We start from the raw sequence: 19,054 nt of genomic DNA, 5'->3' as shown, positions 1-19,054 counted from the left end.
TCCTCTTTCAACCTTTGGCCATTAGTTCATCCACATCAACATCATCATTATTTTGTAGGTTTTACTAGATTATTTCTGAGAGGATTATTTCCAGAGAAACTATTTGTTCCCTTAAAAGTCTTTTGAAGTGCTTAAATTCCACAGTTATTTTCTAGCAATTTATTTTAAAAGTCATCATTTTTCTGTGTTAGAAGAACATTAATTTCAATAATTAATCATTCAACTAAATCTTGAAAAAGCCATGTAATTGCAAGGCTGTTGTATTTTCTCAGGTGCTTGCATAGTTGGCTGCACATCTGCGCACGAGGTTCTGGTGATACTCGTTTTACTCCTCTAAATAAGGACTTCAGTAGCAATCCTTTAACTGAGGAAACACAGATCTATCTTCCACCTCCTCAACAATTTTTGAAATGCATATGAGATTTTAAAAATCTCACTATTTAAATTATATATTCTAAATTGAACTCCTTCTTACCGAGAAGTGTGCTAGACTTCCAAAAACTGCATAGATTAATTAGTTTACTAAATATATATTGTTATATAAATATATATAAGATATCTTATATATATATTATATATATGTCTTTTATATATATGATATACATCTTATATAGATATTTATAAGATATATATATAAGATATATGTTATATATCTGCACTAAATTGTTGGCAGATAAACTTGTCACCCTTCAAGGCCTTGTTTCCATGCCAGCAAACTGGTTCTAGTATTTCTGCTGCCCTGGTGTATTTGGAAGAGTGGCACTTTCTGAGGCTGTGAAAAGTGAGCAGTGGCCCTGAAGTGTGGAAGCAGATGAAGGGAGCTGAAGGAAGCACATCACAGTGATGGGACTGTTACAGGGGTGTTCCTCTAAGGAAGATCACCAAGGCATGGTTTGCACCCTGGTGGGAGATTGCAGGCATGGCTAGGACTGGTTTTAGCCTCCAGAGTTTCCATAATGATTGCTGTGAAGCAGAGCAATGGAATGGAAAGAGAAGGGCCAGGAACACCCTGCTGATGTTCTGTCTGATCCTCACGGTGTGCACTGTGTGCGTTTTTGCAGATAAACCAGACCCACCTGCCGGAACCCCTTGTGCGTCAGACATCCGGAGCTCCTCCCTCACGCTCTCGTGGTACGGCTCCTCCTATGACGGCGGCAGCGCCGTGCAGTCCTACACTGTGGAGATCTGGAACTCAGTGGACAACAAGTGGACAGACCTCACCACCTGCCGCAGCACCTCCTTCAACGTGCAGGACCTGCAGGCTGACCGGGAGTACAAATTCCGCGTGCGAGCTGCTAACGTCTACGGCATCAGCGAGCCCAGCCAAGAGTCTGAGCTGGTAAAGGTTGGAGAGAAAGAAGAAGGTAAGTTCTTACGAGGAAAAAACCATCTCAATCCAATAGAACTCTTCCTTGAGAGTTCCTTAGTGAGGCCAGAGAGCTGCACATCCTCCTTCCTACATGTCTCTGTGGCTGTAACTGTGCTGAGGTCCTTTACAGACTTCATTTGGGTGTCTGAGCACATCAGTTTTGCCGTGTGGAAACTTGGCTTCAGGGATCCCAAATCCCTGCCTTGTGAAAGCAAGCACTAATTCTCATTCTGGCTTGCTGGGTAAGTGCTGGCTGAAAAAATTCTGCAGTTCAGTGCACAGGTAATGGGAAATGAAACCTTTCACAGATGTTACACATTCAGTCCATGCCCAGTTGGAAAATGATGGTTGGTAGCTTAACTGAAATAAGCCAATGCTGTAATCATTATAGTTTATACTGGACACACCATGGAAAAACAAACCATAAACACTATCCCAAATTTGATTTTGGAAATAATGAATGTGCTTGCTGCTAGCCAAGCACAGAATATGCAGCAGAAAATAAATTGGCACCTTGCAGCTAGCTGTGTTTCCCATGCTTTCAATCCCAGCATGATAGTGTACCTCAGTCCTGTGTCCCCTAGTAGAGCCAGCTTGTGAATTCAAGGCTATCCTACTTAGCACGTTGGTTTTGCAGCATTATGGGTGCCAAAATATTTTTTAGAGTTTTTAGTTAGAGTTGCGTGTACTTTTAAAAATATTTTTCCATATTTTTTACTTCTTAATTGTTTTTTAAGATCTTCTCAAAGGGCTAATAGGGAGAGTTTGATCATTGTAGAAATTATTCAGGAACTGGTACAAAACTTGAAACACACAAATGTCAGCATTATTTTTCAAAACCAGAAAGTGACCACATATTTCTGTGCATACCTCCACCTACCTTCTGTGCAAGGATGACTTTGATAGTCATCTTGCCAAAAAGCCCAGACCAGGAATAACAAATTCTACCATTTTTCCTGGTTTTGAGCAGTGAACTGGGTGTTGTGTCTCTCCCTCTTCATTTATGTGTGCAGGGCTTTAGAGCTTGAACTGTTCCACATAACCCTTGTGAAGTTATCTTTTATTGCTAAAGGAAGACAAAATGGTAGCAAAGTGATGCAGCATCACACAACTGTGTAAGCTCTCAAACAAAAGTAAATCATATTTCTCTTCAAGTGCTAAATTGGATGCATGCTGAGGAATCACTTCCCTCTATTTGCAAGATTTAAAACCAGTCTAAATCAAGATGCACCTTCTCTTCAAAGTGGGGAAAATAACATTAGGAGTAGCAATAAAATTGAAAGGAAGCTAGATGGTATTGGCTCTTCATAATAAAATTCTCTGTGTTTGAATGCCCTCTTCTTTAGTTGCAGGACAAACATCTAGGGCTGGAGACCTGACTCTTCTCTTTTTTTTCCTAGAGCAACCACTACCTATATTGGACCAAACAAGTTATTTTTCCATTTAAGTCTGAGCATTTTCTTACATAGATTTAGTACAAAAGGCTAGAAAGTGTATGAGTCATTGCAATACACATTTTTTAAAAAGCGCCAAAAAGGTTGTTTTCAGCAGAAAGAAAATGTATTCTGTTTGCAGGAAGGGGGAGGTTGTCTTTGTGCTCTCAATTCTAGAGCTTATTGATTTCAATTCTTGATACTGCAGATAGTGTGGAAAAAGAGCAAATAATTTAAAGTGTGATTTTTCAAGTGTGAGAATATAACTGGTGCTTTAATTAAAGGCAGTGGAAAAGGCATGTGTTCAGCACCTGTCAAAGTCAGGACTTTAAGCTGCCTTCTTTGTGAACACTTAGCTGAGTAACTCAGGATTTTCTAGGCTGCCAGGAAATCTGATTACTGATTTTCATACTGAGGTGGCCAGCACATATTAGCAATGTCAGTATAATCTTAGTGAAGAAAGGCATGGCTAAATTTTCTCAGTGCATTTGAAGAAAACTAAAATAAGGTTGTAAATCTCAACAGATTAAAGCGTGCATTGCCATGTTTGAGGAAAATTTGGTACTGTCGACTGACTTCCGAGAAAGGTTTTAGCACAGCTGCTCAGCGCTTACCAAGCTCAGATATGTACCACTTAGATAATTTAGGCTTCCACTGCTGGACCAAACTGTTCCTATTCTGTGGCTTCAATGCAGTGTCGCTGCAGAACCGGGCACTGACTTCTTGTCTAAGCAGTATTTGGCAGACATTACCTACTGGCAGCCTGGCTGGGAGCAGCTCCCTTACACAGCCCTTAAAAGGGGAGGAAAATGTTATGTGCTCTGTGCAGGAGTGGTTTGTAGCTGAGGAAGGTCCGAGAACAGCTACCCTGGGTGGGGAAGGCTCCGTTCCCTCCCTGCTCTTCTGGTAGATCTCTGCAAACCAGCTTTCTGTGCAGGAATATGCAAGGGTTGCAGCTCCAGACAAAAAAGAGAGGAAGGCTTTAGAAACAGGCTTTATTCACTTGATTGGCTTTGCTACCAGCACACAGATGCAGCATTGTGTAGGATGTGAAAGGGTCTGATGCCTCAGACCAAATATCTGCTCCCCCTGCACCCTTTATTTCTGGTGTTCTGTTCTTCTCATTCTCTGCATCTAACTCTGTGCTCTAAAGCACTTAACAGCACCCAGAGTACTGCATTTATATAATAACACAGATCTGCTGACACAGGGGGGATAAATCCCTTGGTTAGGCTTGCACCCCATGATGGCAAAGTGCAGCTTCAGCAGCTACAGGACAATCAACAGATCACTGTGTAACAAACCACCTTTGCAGTTTTCAAATCACTGGTCACAGCCACAGGTCTTAGGAGCAAGCCAAGTGTAAGTAATGTATAACAACATGCCAGCTATAGCCCCTTTCCCCTTATACCCTCAGGCAGAAAGCACTGCTACAGGCAGTTCATGTATATGAAAATTAGAAATGAAAATCAGGACACTCAGGCCAGCTTTTAAAACTCTGACTTAGGTCACTGGGTTCACCTGTCTTTGAGTCTGCCTGCAGAACTCAGGCTCCTTTTGAACCTCAATGATTACAGAATTTAGCTATGCTCAGGGGAATTCATGCTGTTCAATTTTCTCTGTATTTGGAGTCTGAAAGGTTTGTCTGGATGCTTTGTAGGGAATATATGAACTTGCCTAACTTGGCTTCTCAATTGAAAAAAGGCACATCAAAGCCAAGAAAAAATTGTAATGGAACAAGAAGTGTTATTGATTTTAATATTTTTAATTTATTTTCTATTTCCCTGAGGCATTCTAAAGTTATTTCTTAGATTACTTTGAACTGATGCAGTATGCTGATATTTCTAGTAAGCAGGTATAATTGACAAGTACTGCAAACCACAGGAATGTGATTTATTCAGAAACGGTGACTAGATTGTGACTGGATAGTCAATAGTGATGAAGAAGTGGTGAAGAGATTTTAATTATGAAGTTAATGCACAAACACCCTGACTACTTTTTGTTGTTTTGCCATAGGGTCTATCAGTTGTCCATGTCACTTTGAATAATCCATGTCACTTTGAATATCTTATATAAGTGAATATAATTATATAAGTATATATCCCATATAAAAAGCTATTAATGTATTTTTATTTTCCTCACAGAACCCAAAGGGGATGAAGTGGAGCTATCTGACGATGGTAAGAAGTGCATGTTTAAAACAGGACAAATACAAATCTGTGTTCTTCATTCACACTTTCTGGAGGTTTATAATCATGGCCCCTAATGCTTATTTGTAGAGGAGAAAGAAACAGAGGTGGAATATCGGACGGTTACGATCAACACTGAACAGAAGGTGTCAGATGTCTACAACATCGAAGAAAGACTGGGATCGTAAGTACTGGGCTGTGCTGTTGAAGACACACAGTTTTCAAGGCTACCAGCCAGTTACGAAGATCATGTGCATTTATTCTTTGACTGTCTTGCAATTTCAACATCCCAGTTGGGCTCCTTTGTTGCAGTAAAAATAGTTTTCAATGTATTTTGGCTTCCACTCCATAAAGATCCTTTGCTCCTATTAGCTGATTTTAAATAGGCACTACATGTATTTCTGGCAAGGAGAATGGAGCCCACATATGAAAAAAGCTAGAGGATTCATTCTTTTTTCACTGTCCTAAAAGCTATCTGAAAAAAAAAAAAAAAGGTACGCATTGTGTACTTGCATTTCCATTATATCCATTAGTGGTAATAAGATTATCCTGCCCACGGGCTGGAATCTCTGTTGACAGTGGCCATAATCCCAAGAGCATTAATACTATTGCTGAGAGAAGGTCAGTGATTAGCTTGGCTGTGTTTCTCAGGGCCCCAGCTCGTGGTGGTGTGAACTGCAGGCCATGATAATCCTTCAGTGATCGGTGCTGAAGGCCAGGGGATCCTCTGTGCTGCCACGAACAAATCCTGAGAAGTGTAACACAGAGGTAGAATTGTACATTACAGCAAAGGGAAACAATAGTACTGAAGCCTTGAGCATTCAGATTCTGATTTCACCTAAATCCTGTAACTGACATGTCCCATCTTCAGAGGTGTATGACCTATAGAAAACTGTGTGCAGAAAGACCTGAATTAAAGCCTGGTAGGAGTCCCAATTTTGGAACCCTCCTGTATAAGACTTGTTTAACTGGAGTGGCACAGTATCTCTAAACATGGTATTCATTCAAAAGTTTTTGCAGATCAGTATAGAATAACACTTGATACTAAGACATTTTAATTTCAGAATTGAATGGTTGTGCTGGAATATTTAGTAAATTGTTGCTATTTGTGGTGGCCCATATATTGCAAAAACATTTTATGGAAATAGTTATATATTTTCAGGGGAAAATTTGGACAAGTCTTCAGGCTTGTTGAAAAGAAGAATGGAAAAGTTTGGGCAGGAAAATTTTTCAAAGCATATTCTGCTAAGGAAAAAGAAAACATAAGGGAAGAAATCAGCATCATGAACTGCCTACATCATCCAAAACTTGTCCAATGTGTAGATGCCTTTGAAGAAAAAGCCAACATGGTTATGGTTTTGGAAATGTAAGTATAAAGCAAAGCACACTGACAAAGTTAATAATGTTGAAAATAGTTGTATGTACAAAAGTAGCAACTTACAGACACAGGACTGTCAAACCCTTCATGATTTGCATAGCCTGGATGGTTTTCAGATCTTGCAAATTTTTCCAATTATTTATAGAACTTCTTTAAGCTGTGTAAGTGAATCTGTGTTAATCTTTTAAAAATCAGTCAAAATCTGCTACAATTGTTGTTGTCTAGTTTGCTTGTTTCTTAAAGTACATGTGGTGGGGTTTTGCAGCTTTACTCTTATTGCCCACTTGGGAGAGGTGAGAATAGAGTTAGCTGCATTTTGGACTTTGATTTGAACCTAAAATGTGTTTGAGGAGGAGAACTTCTTTTACTTCAGGCAGTTCTAAACATGTGTTGAACAGTCTTCCAAACAATAATAGCCAACATAAGCAATATTTATATCATCCATAATGCACCTGCTTAGTGTGAATCCCATACTTGTGGCAGTACCAACTGGAAAGAAGATTAAATCCTGATCTGTGCTGATGTTTTCCCCAAAAAGTTACTTTAGTTACAGTTCTGCTGCCACAGCGACTTCAAGGGCTCTCTGATGCAAGGAGAAGCAGTGTTGTATTTTTTTTTTTTTTTTTTTTTTGGGTTTTTTTTGGTTGGGTTTTTTTTTTTGTGGTTTTTTTGGGTTTTTTTGGGGTTTTTTTGCTGGCTGGAAGTTCTAAGTCAGATATAAATTGTTTGAGGCAAAAGAGACTATATGTCTATTTTGCTTCCTTGGCACTTGCTTAGATTATGTGCAAACTACTACTGCACTGGCATATTTCAGAGATGGGATTTTACAACCCTGGAACTTATGTGCAGGAAGGTGTTTTTATTTTTAAATTGAGCAGTTGAGCAAACTGCCGATGGTGAGGGAAGGGAACCCTACTTAGCTTGGAACTGATTGCTGGCAGACCTAATGGAAAACAGGGAGATGTATAAAGAGTCTGGAAGAGCATATGGCTTTACATTCCATTAGTTCCCCCCTGACAGCAAAGGGGTTTTACTCTTTAAAAATGTGGAAAACTGCAATCAAATTTGAAGCAGTTTTGTCACCCAGCCTCAGGAGGATGTGGTTTTAGTCTGGGGTGAACAGGTTCTCTGGTTTTTGAGCCCCCCAACATTGCACTGTGTGGAGCAGCAGCAGAGCAGGTCTGGGCAGTGAGGTACTGTGTGGCACCTCGAGTCAGGTACCTGGGAGCCTCTCTACTCTCATGTTACCCAGCTGACACAATCCCAGCCCAGCAGCTGCACCTCTGTTGGTAAAGGGCCTCCAAGGGATCATTTCTGCTGTAGTTATTAATATAATATTTCTTTGCATATCAGAGAACTCGTGGGAAATAGCTTTTAAAGTTATTACAATCCAAGCTGTTTGTTTCATTTCTGTCAGAGTTTAAATGCATGGATTTCAAATAAATCAAGCTCACTTGCTATCAGTCTGCTTTAAATCAGATTTTAGTAATGACTGGCATTTAGGAACTCCCCTTCTACTCAAATTGATGAGAAGCACCCTTAGATTTTTCTTCCTGTTATTTGTTCATTTTAATTTTATTCCCATACCTTTCCTGGAACCTTTTAAACTTCATACTCTCTGTTTTTAATATTTCTGATTACACTATTTTATATGGTTTGATTTAATATTCAAAATAAAATCAGATTTTTTTTTTATTATTACTTTTAAATTAAACACTATAATGATGTGCTTTTGCCTGGAGTCCTTTCCCTCTAACATTTACTGGAAGTCAGAGGCAAATCTCAGACATTTCCTTTTCAAATATAGGAACGTATTGGTCCCACCATAAGAATCTCAGTGGAAAAAGTAAATCTGAAAATAGTAGCATGCTGCCACTTTAATTCAGCACTGGGAGCTAAGTGCCTCAAGTTTTATATACTTCAGATAGCCAGTTTATTTTGACATAGAACAGAAGGAGATTATTGTATTGCAAATTAAGATTATTGGAGCAAAATCTCAGCACTAAGTTCTATCATTTGAAGTGATTTAAGATAGTACAAGTTCCTTGGGCTTTTTCTAAGCTAGATTTTTAAAAATGCAGTTGAGTATCTACCCGGGCAACTCCAAGGTAGATTCTTCTCACTCTTCCTACTGGACCAAATCCTTAGATGAGTATTCTGTGATTCCACAGATAGAATGGTTTCCTATATGACTCATGTAGAGAAGACTGAAAAGAGGAGAATCCAGAAAAAATAGAGATTTGGATTCTGAACTAGTTGTGACTGAACAAAGCCAACTTCTCTTCCTGTGTATGTGTAGGATCTCATTCACATTGATTTTATTCAGCTTCTTAACCTGGCAAAAATCAAACTGGATTTGGCTCCTGATATAAATGCAGGAGTATTCATGCTATAAATGCATTGCAGTTTAATCTACCATTGCTACCAGGATGTTGAGAGCTCCCATGATAAAAACAGCAGGCAGGTGTATTAACAGTGGTTTATTTACAAAAATATCTAGTGGTGCTTGAGACAATGGTACAATTTCTGAAAAGTTTTCCCTTTGGGGATCTGAGAAGGGTGGCATTTTTATAGTACAAATAAGTCATCACTTCACTATCTGTGTTAAAAAGTCAGAAACAACTGGTGCATTTTAGTATGAGGATGATTATCATTTTTAGTTGCAGAGTACTCCACATATAAACGTTTTGCCTGCAGATGTTTTCCTAAACACCCATACTGGTTAATGTCTTAGCAAAGCAACAACGCACTAGATCCCCTGCATGTTTATTCAACAGGTCTGGCAATACTATTGCTTTATGTTACAAATGTGCTCTAATCCAACATAACCTCTCAGTTTGTCAAGCACATGCTCTTTTTACTATTTTCATATTTGTAGGAAACCACAATAGCATTTCTAATGACATATTTTCTGAAATTTTATAGCCAAATCAAGAAATGCTTCCAGAACTTCAGATGTTTCAAATTCAGTTTGTTTCATGAGGGACATAATCATGTATCTGGCAACCCGCAAACACGGCAAGGCCGCCTTTCAGTTGCATGTTTTCCTTCTGTAACTGCAACGTGCAATTGCATTTGGCAATAACCATGAACGCTGAAAATATTAAACCATATAAAGACCACAGTGTGTTTAATTTTTAAAAGCAAAGCTGCTCTTCACTATGTGCTCCTTTCTTTATGGGTCATTCACCCGCAGTGTAAGAAAAAAGTATTTCCCATCTTTGGATGCAAGCAGATAAACCAGTTGAGTGATTAATCAAAATAAAAAAAAAATAAAATCAACAAAAAATCCCAAAGAAACAAAACAAAACCCAAACTTAAACAAAACTGAATGAAAAAACCTACCAAACCCAATAAGCCACAATTTAAATTATGCTTTATTAAATCTAGGTTAAAAATGTCCCACTTCAGTTGCATGAAAAGTTCAATCCAGGAGATGCTACCCTGGAAAGAACAATTATTTCACATCCTAAATTAGCATTAAAATGGAATTGACCTACAAGGAGTGTGATCAGGGCTCAGCTAAAAATACCAACACAGTGTTGTGGGTTATATCCTTCTCCTGTCATAGCTGAGGAGGAAATTCCCTCTCAGCTCACTTGGGTCAGTAATTTACCCTTTGAGCTTTGCATTCCAGTTAACCATACCATCGGAATTCTTCCTCCTTCAGCCTTAGTCACTCTCAATCTCTCTTCTTCCTGAATTTTTGCTCATCTGCTTGCAGCTTTATCCTCTTTCCCTGGGAGCCATTCCATGTATTTTAGTTTCATTTCTAAATCACGTTATCTGTACTTGTGCATTGCTGGATCATAGGAGGGAAGGGAGAAGTGGGAAGTGTGTGCTCAGGGTCGGGAGCACCTGTCTGCAGGGTGGCAGTCATGGAGCACACACCCCACTGTCAGCTGCAGGTGACACAGTCCTAGAGGCAGGATGTAAACCCCCCCTGCCTGGAATAACAACACTGGTGTTTCACCTTCCTCACCTGCAACGCATTCAGAACAGAAAACATCTATTGATTTATACCACACAAAGAGGGGATTCTTCCCATGTGACCCTTGTGTCTATGGAAAATGGCATTTTAAAACAAGTTTGCATCCTGAAGTGACTGCTGAAAGCTTAAACTCTCTGTATTGCTGTAAAAAGAAAGCCTAATTATTCTCCAAATGAGTATGTTACAGAAATCTCTTTTTATTCTGTCTTTCATAGGGTTTCTGGAGGAGAACTCTTTGAACGGATCATTGATGAAGACTTTGAACTGACAGAGAGAGAATGCATTAAATACATGAAGCAGATTTCAGAAGGAGTTCAATACATTCATAAGCAGGGTATTGTCCACTTGGATTTGAAGCCAGAAAATATTATGTGTGTCAACAAGACTGGTACCAGCATCAAACTCATTGACTTTGGTCTTGCAAGAAGATTAGGTAAGGAATTCTCTGCCTATTTCGGTATCATGGAGGAAAGGGCAGGACAAGCAGTAATTCATGCTACCTATTATATAGAGAGTAAATGTTTCCTATAAATATTTCTGGTTTTAGGAAAAAATAAAAAAAGAGAAAAAGAAGACATTCAAGAATGAGAGTAGGGCACTTCATCTTAAAGAGGAGTTTGCAGTGAGATATACAGAATTTACCTTTTTCCACAGCAAGATATCCCTGTAGATTCCACCTAAAATACACAGCAATACTAGTATTAAAAAATATTTACATTTGGTACCATAAAGCACTAACTCTCTAACTAAATACTTCATGAATACTACAAATCCTTGAAACTTTTTTAACAGCAGAAATTAAGGTGATGCACTAGAAGCCTTTCAGATAATTACAGTAATTTTACATTTTCCTGTCATTTTTATCATTTCTTATCTTAAACAGCAGGATATTGTCATACATGTTAAACATAAGAGGAATTCTATAAAGAGCTGTGTAAGAGCACTATTTAAAAATAATGCAACAAGGGGAAATTCTGACAAGCCCTTCCTCTTCCTACACTGCTTTTTAGCTGCTTTCCATCATTCATTTTGGTCTAAGCTTCCAACATGATCTGCAACTTGAAAGCCAAAGACCTTCAAAGGTTCTTGTCTTCATATTGTTCAGCTCTAAAAAGATGCCCTTCAGTTGTATTTTCAGTGTTAAACATTAACAACATCCCACACTGATCTTTTTTCATTTTGTATTTTCTCAAAAGAAATAAAAATCATTCCAGGAATTAGTAGGAAGAAAAATAGTTTATGAACCTGTTACACTGGGAGAGCTGATATTTGTGGGTGTCCTGACATTAATTGATTGGGACAACTTATATTAATTCCTACTCTCTATATAATGGGGTCCACTGCTGGATTTTTGCTTGAAATCTTTTGCCTTCCCTCTTTGAAAAATAATTAATTTTAAAAAATGTAATACTTATTTAAAAGTAAATAATGATTTTTGAGAGAGTACAGGTGAAATACTACCACCTATCTTTTGTTATCTGCCTAAATGTAGTTCATCCTACTTCTTGTGATACTTAAGTAACAGACTACTGCATTCCCAAGAATATAATTTTACTAAAACAAACTAGGAATGCTTTGTTGAATGAATAAGGGAAAAGAAGTCTGTGTGGAAGAATTTTAGATGATGTTCTGCTCCAAAAGTGTATTAAATAAGTCTTGGTCACATGGATACTCAGATGTTTATATTATTTATTAAAAAAGGAGATCAAGCCATTTCTGTTCCTTCACCAATATAGAGCCAGTAGTGTTCTGGGAACATGAACTGATTTAGTTCTTATTCAGGAAACAGATGAACTGTTAACCAAGTTCCACTGATGGTATTTTTGTGTGAGAGATGTGGGAAAGATTTCAGCCCATGGTGTTCCAGCTGTCAGCCTGAAAACTGTACATTTACTGCTGCACTGAGTGGATTTCATCAACAAGAGATATAAAGTAAACATGGAATGGCCTTTTTATAGAAACTTCTTCAGCTACCTTTATAACTTCAGACCATAGTTAAACCCACATTTAGCAAACAGAAGATCCTATTTTCAGCAGCCTGTTCACATGCACCAGCTTTCCCACTTTCCTGGTAATCTTGTGGCATCACAGCGCAGGCATGGCTGACAGCAGCTTGTGAGCTGCTCCAGTCATGCCATAGGTAGGAAATCTCTAAACTCCAGATAACTTCTCTCAGTGTAGAAGGATGACAGCTGTGGGCATTAATGCTGATTCTGATTTTACAGCAGTGTACATTCATTTGGCTTAACATGCTGCTAATTCTTGCCAGGTTCCATTGTAGGTATTTGCTATTCATCAGCCTGCCATTCTGGGTAACTCCACCGCGGGTGGAATTCCCTAGCAAGAGAAAGGTCCTTTCCATTCCATGCTCAGCAAGCATAAGCACTGTTTTAATTGCAAAAAACAATTGTAACATTTCAGTTCCAAGAGCAGAAAGCAACTTTTACTGTTTCATTTACTTACAAAAATAGCTAAAAACACTTCACTAATGCCTGCTTCTTGCCAGTTCGCTTACGTGGTGCACGGAGGGCACATTCCTCCTCCTTGTGTTCCTTCAAGCTTTGTGACTTTGAAATTGGCTGTCAAATTCACGTTGACATTGATAGATGTGGGATTGGAGCCCTCATCCTACAGACCTGACCCTGACTGAGCAGAAACTGGTCAGCCAAGGGATTGCTGCAGGGAGCAGTGGCTGATTCTGCACTTCAACTTCTGAGATTTAACTTCTTGTAACTAATGCAAACTACTGCCTCTAAATATTCAGTGTTTTGATCAGCTTTAAAGATATTAGGATCAGCTCCTTCTGCAGTCATCTCCTGCAGCTAATTAGCTCCCTTACACTGTCAGGAAATACCAAAGCTGCAGTGGGATATTTTCCTGACCTTTTTTGGTGTGCTGAGGAACACATGTAGAAAATTGTTTAAGATAAACTTCTTGAGAAGAAAGAGAATGGTTTTTGAGTACTGTAAAGATACATTTTTTAATCAGTTGATTATATACAGTGTCAGCAACAGTTTCCAGCTAGCTTGTCAGCTTTCTATCTGAACTAAGGGATATCCAAACACAGATCTTGCTTGTGTACTAAGCTTGTAAACTAACTGGGTAAAGACTTGACATATTACTGCATGGAAAGGGTCTTACTCTTTTCCTTTCTTTTTTCTTTTATACACAGAAAATGCTGTCTCAGTTTCACACTGTATGTTTGCACTCAAATGCCATGTTTTCAAAAAAACCCCACATTTCTCTGACCTGTGGGCAGCACATTTTATACATCAGCCTTTTGCATACACAGCTGCTCATGGTAGTTTACACAGTGCACAGAAAAGCCTCCAAACTTGGATGTGAAAATATGAGCCTGAGATTTAGATGATCATGATGAAGCTTTTAGAAAATAGGAGCATTGTGATAAATTTCAGTAATTTCTTTTAAGGACAGTTTGAAAAAAATGTAAGTGTTGACTTTAAAATGAAGGCAGGTGGCAAAATGGGATTTTAGGCTTCCTGTTGGCATTTCAAAAAGGAAGGTGATCTCTCACTCCTCATTGCCACTGTGGAGAACACATTGCCCTTCTTTCAGGCTGTTTTTTTAGATGCCATGTTAGAAAAAGTATCATACATTTTGGAGTAAGAAAACTCTGGTTATGTGACTGTAGGGATATTGTGGAATACTTTTTGAATGTGCTTTTTAAAGGATAGTTAGAGAGCAGGACGGTCTTGATGCTGGTGGATTTGAATGGAAGGATCTGGGTAATTTCCTGCAGCTGCTCCAGGCATCCTTCTCTCTGTTTCTGTCTCTAAAAATGGTGGGAACAGGGAAAACATGTGAAAATGAGGTTTCTGCAAATAATTTACTCTAAGCATACCTGAATAGAGCAAAAAAGGGTGTCACAGCATTTAAAATGGGAAACTGGCACAACTGCAAGTGAATTGTTGTGGTTGTGCTCCAATTGCCTGAAGCACAGTGTTCAATCATTAGGCAAGTCATTAACCCCATAGATGTTTCAGATTTCATTTGGTAAACTGGGGATTTGGGTACCTCTAAAGAGCACTCAGTCAGGTGTTTGATTGCATTCATGAAATGCCTTAAGAGCTTTCAATGGAGCTAAATTTGGGAGTGGAGTCTGTACTGGGATCAGTATTTATGTTGCAAAACTTGGTAAAATAAGTTCTGGTAAATAAAAATATTCCATTCAGATTCAGTGTTGTGGACAGGTTGCTTCTTTTGTAGACTCCCCAAAACTTTGATTTGCTGTTGTTTGAGGATTTGTTAGCTTTTCTCTTGATTGCAGAGCTGCAAATCCCTGTACTACTCCTGGTAACCTTAACAGGAGCAGGACTGGAATGTGTTACATCTGTTTGCCTTCCCATCCGTATCTGTTTTGTTTAGATGGTAATCTCTTTGGGAGAGCAATGGTTCCTCACTAGGACATTCTACTGTGCCTAATCTGGCTGCTGCTGTTGCACAAAAGATAAACCTAATGCAGTGAATCTCACTTAAGGCATACACTGGTGGTTCAGGCAGACGTGCAGACTGCACACGGATTTCTCAACCTAAATCCAAGCCTGTTCCAAGTCAGACACAACTTATATTCTGATATTTTTATATTTTTACAATACAATTCTATTACTGGGATGTGGGTTGGAGGTTTTTCTTCCACCAGTACCTAAACTTTTCCTTATTTTTCTTTCTTCCTGACCTTGCTTTTTCTTTTCTTCTTCCCATCAGATTTAGAACAAGCACTGATAAAAATGAGCCCACTGAGATTTACCTGAGAATTTCTAGCTTAATGACTCTGTGTTTCACACTATATTAGAGGGTAGACACATCACTCACTTGCACACTGGCAACATAATCTGGCAGCACTTGGTTATGAACAGGTTTTTCCCTTACCTCCATCACTGTATTTTCCAGCAGGGCAGTACTGATGGGTCAACACAAGAAGAATGACAAGCCAGTTCATGTATCTCATGACCTCATTCTTTCAGTTCACATTGGAAGCAATAGCTTCACTGTAGATCATGTTGAAAGTATCCATGGAGGGTTTAAGCAGAGCAAATCTAGAATACCTGTGCTACAGGCCAGCTGAAGAGGAGTTTGGAGCAGCTGGTGATTTTTGCTTCCTGTTCACCACACGTGTTCTTGTAGGCAGCCTGGTTTTGACAGCATGCCCAAGTCCAGTTTTACCTGTGAGGTAAATATCTGACTGGTGCACATCATCTGCTCCTTTTTTTGTTTCACTGCTGGCCTCACTTCAAATTTAAGAGGCATGCAACCCACTATTGATTTTCTTTCCTGTTTACACTAGAAGAAAATGTGTTGGATTGAAATAGTTATTTACTATTGTTACAATTTTAGCATGACTGGTTCTTTTTACCACAACATGCAGAGCACCAAGCTTTGATAAATGTTCAATAATTTGTGAAAACTGTAATTTCTTTCTGACACTGGAGTACTGCAGTTCTCTTGTGCAACTGCTAAAGGGATGGAGGCTCAAACACTTTCTAACTTCAGGACATACAAATCTGAATTAAGTACTCTCCTTTTTCACAGATTTGGTCTTGTGGAAGTTCCTTGCAATAGGAACCTTCTTATGTGCCTTATACAGTGCTGTGTGTGCTTCATGATGCTTAATAAAGAATTCCTTATTGCTAGACATGTATCAGCTACGGAAACAGCAATTCAGGCATAATTTATTTCTTCTGATACAGATCTTCAACAAAATCACAAAGATTAGGACAAATCTGGTTTTCCTGTTACTGGGCAATAACTGTTTTTTTAAAATCTCCACACAGCAGTTAATGGTTTTTTTCTCTTTCATACTTCACAGAAAATGCAGGCTCTCTGAAAGTTCTCTTTGGGACACCTGAGTTTGTGGCTCCCGAAGTTATAAACTATGAACCTATTGGATATGAAACAGATATGTGGAGTATAGGAGTTATCTGCTACATTTTGTGAGTACTTTTCTATTCTTAAATTCACAAATCCTGACAGTTTCTGAACATACAAAATTTTTATCAACTTCTCAAGTTTTCAGGCCTTTTTTGTTGTAATTAGCAGCTCCAGCATGTTTAATAAAACTTTGCTGTTCTCTGAAGGGTGCAATTGGTAAACTGCAGAACTGGCAGTTCTGGAAATTCAACTATTTGGAGCTGTACCTCTTACATCATAAACCAGCAATACTTCATCTCATTTTAAAGGACAATGTGACTGTTTTATTATTAACTTTGAACTATTTTTCCTTTCCAGATGCTAAGAGAAATATTTGAGCATGTGCTAATAACCATTAATTTCCATTATTTTATTCCATGAGAAAAAACTTTTGTGGAATTTTGGGGACTTGTGGGACCCACTAAAGTATCCCAGCATTGCCATATCTGTTCACAGTGTGTTTTAATTTATTACCAACACAAGCCACTGTATAAATGTATTTTATAAGCAGCATGGATTAAGCTCATGGAAACACTTTAGTGGATGGTTGGCTGTAGCTCTTGGTTACATATTTGAGTATTAGATTTGTTTTTTATATATTATTTGACACAGCATGTTTGTAAATATCAGTGAATATAGGGAAATGTATATATGGAAATAGTGTCTCCATGCCTAGATCATCAAGTGGTTTTCTTCCAGCAGTGATTTTACATATTTGATGCCCTATAAAAAAGAGAAAAGAGAAGCTTAGTTTGGAGCAGGGCTCCTTCTCCCTTATTCCTGCTTCAGTAGTAAGTCAGTGGCAGATCAGCTTTGCATTGGTTCTTTTAAAAGACTCCTCTCAGCGCCTTTCTTCCTTTATTAAAGAGCGGCTATCCCGCTCCTTGACCTAGCAATGCACAGTTGTTTGCCTTCCCTTTACTCAGCTTTTCTGTACTCCTGCTTTTCTCATGAGCCTGCACTTGTTCATGCTCTTCTCATCCCCAAACCAAGCAACACAATTTCCTTACTTGGCCTATGCAAAAGCTACCACATCAACTCCCTCCCGCTCCCAGCAAAGACTCGGAATATTTCTCTTATCTCCAATTTCAGATGCGAAGTGTGCGCCGCGCTTCAAGGTCACTTCGCTCTGCCACTTTATTTACAGGACTTCTACTTTCCATTCACTCCCAAGCACTTCTTTCTAGACCCCCAAGGCTGCTGTGGAAGGTTCCGTAGCTGCAGTCGGGCAGCCCACCCAGGCAGCGGGCGGTGCCCGCCGGCCCCGCTGCGGGGCTCGCCCGGTGCTGCAGCGCCGCCTGCAGCCCGCCCGGCCTTCGGGGCCGCTCCTGCTCCTGTGTCACCGCCCCTGCTCCGTGTCACCGCTCCTGCTCCTGTGTCACCGCCCCTGGTCCTGTATCACCGCTCCTGCTCCTGTATCACCGCCCCTGCTCCTGTATCACCGCCCCTGGTCCTGTGTCACCGCTCCTGCTCCTATGTCACCGCCCCTGGTCCTGTATCACCGCCCCTGGCGAGCTTCCGTGTGCTCCCGTCCCGAGCGGCGAGGCGCAGGTCGGGGCTGGCACCGGGGGATGCAGCCAGGGCTGGGGAGCGGCGGCATCGGCCGAGACAAAGCGAAGGGAACAGCGGGGAAAAGGCGACCTGTCTTGCCAAAGACCAATCTGCTTCACAGTTTGTCTGTGCCAAGCAGGGTATTTGGATGCTACACCATTCAGCTGATGGGGTTGGGTGGTGTTACAGTCATTCAGCTGATTGGATATGCCCTGTGAAATATGTTATGAAGTTACCTGTTTGCTAAAGTATATTTAAGATTATTTAATCTTAATCCCATCCTGAGGGAAAACCTGCATTACCCAAACACAATGAAAAATATTTCTTTTGATGCATTGCTATTACCACAATAATGATTAGCAGTGGTAATAAACTTTTGTCTTCCTTGCTGTAAGAATAAAGTAATAGAAGTTAGGGAAGACCCATGAGTCATCACTTGGACTCTACCTCTCCACCCCAGACTGTTCACTGCTGTGCCCATCCTCTGTCCCAAGGGAAACAGCAGGGAGTACACGACAGCATCACTTGACATAACACCTGCCTAGAAAGTGACTGTGTTTCCATGATGTGCTGCACAACAATGAATACAAACTGGCTTTAGCAGAGGGGTGCTAAGTGAAGGGTCTTCTCTGCAGAGGAATAAACGGTTGGGATGTAATCTTAAGTAAGAAGCAGGGTGACAGCACTCCTTCAAAACCCTGCAGCAAAACCTCCCCCCAGCCCTCTGCTTTGCAGATGTAAGTACAGATACTGCACTCCCTGCTGGGATACTGCATCTGTCTTCCTTATGGCAAGACTGATTTAATTCCATCCTACAGTTCATGGGTTCCCTTTCCACATTTCTAAACTACATATTAAATCCTTTTTATCTTCCTGGATAACTTATTCAGTCCTGTCTCTTCATCTGTCTTTGTTCTTCCTTAAATTTCCGTTTGTATTCTCCACCTCATGTTTTTTATCTTCCACTTTTATCTTGTACTCTGTCCTGTTCTGCATCACAGTACTGTTCCACATACTTAAGTTGATCTATTGCCTTTGAAATAACAGGCCACAAATATTATAGCTTGTGTATATCATCTCCATTTATGTCTATTTCAGTGTTTCTTTCTGCATTTACAATAATCTTTATCTAATGAAGGTTAAACCTCCTGAATTCTTTCCAGCTCTTTCTATTCCATTTATTCTTCAGGGCATTGCTGAATTTGCCTGGTTTTT

At 39.6% G+C, this 19,054-nt stretch overlaps 1 protein-coding gene across 4 annotated transcripts in view; it reads left to right on the top strand.

Moving 5' to 3' along the window:
- The window catches only part of MYLK (myosin light chain kinase), a 195,863-nt gene that overhangs the window by 164,789 nt on the left and 12,020 nt on the right, over positions 1-19,054 (top strand). For all 4 annotated transcript variants that reach the window (XM_039702582.1, XM_039702591.1, XM_039702599.1 and 1 more), the window contains 6 exons: positions 1,062-1,364; positions 4,947-4,982; positions 5,082-5,175; positions 6,154-6,357; positions 10,576-10,793; positions 16,188-16,311. In XM_039702582.1, the coding sequence (XP_039558516.1) occupies positions 1,062-1,364; positions 4,947-4,982; positions 5,082-5,175; positions 6,154-6,357; positions 10,576-10,793; positions 16,188-16,311 (979 nt within the window). The remainder of the gene's footprint in view (positions 1-1,061; positions 1,365-4,946; positions 4,983-5,081; positions 5,176-6,153; positions 6,358-10,575; positions 10,794-16,187; positions 16,312-19,054) is intronic.

This window comes from Passer montanus, unplaced genomic scaffold, assembly GCF_014805655.1.
Source record: "Passer montanus isolate IOZ18808 unplaced genomic scaffold, ASM1480565v1 scaffold1, whole genome shotgun sequence".
In the NCBI taxonomy this organism is placed as follows: domain Eukaryota; kingdom Metazoa; phylum Chordata; class Aves; order Passeriformes; family Passeridae; genus Passer; species Passer montanus.
The sequence above is the reverse complement of the archived record's forward strand: the minus strand, read 5'-3'. Positions and strand labels throughout refer to the sequence as shown.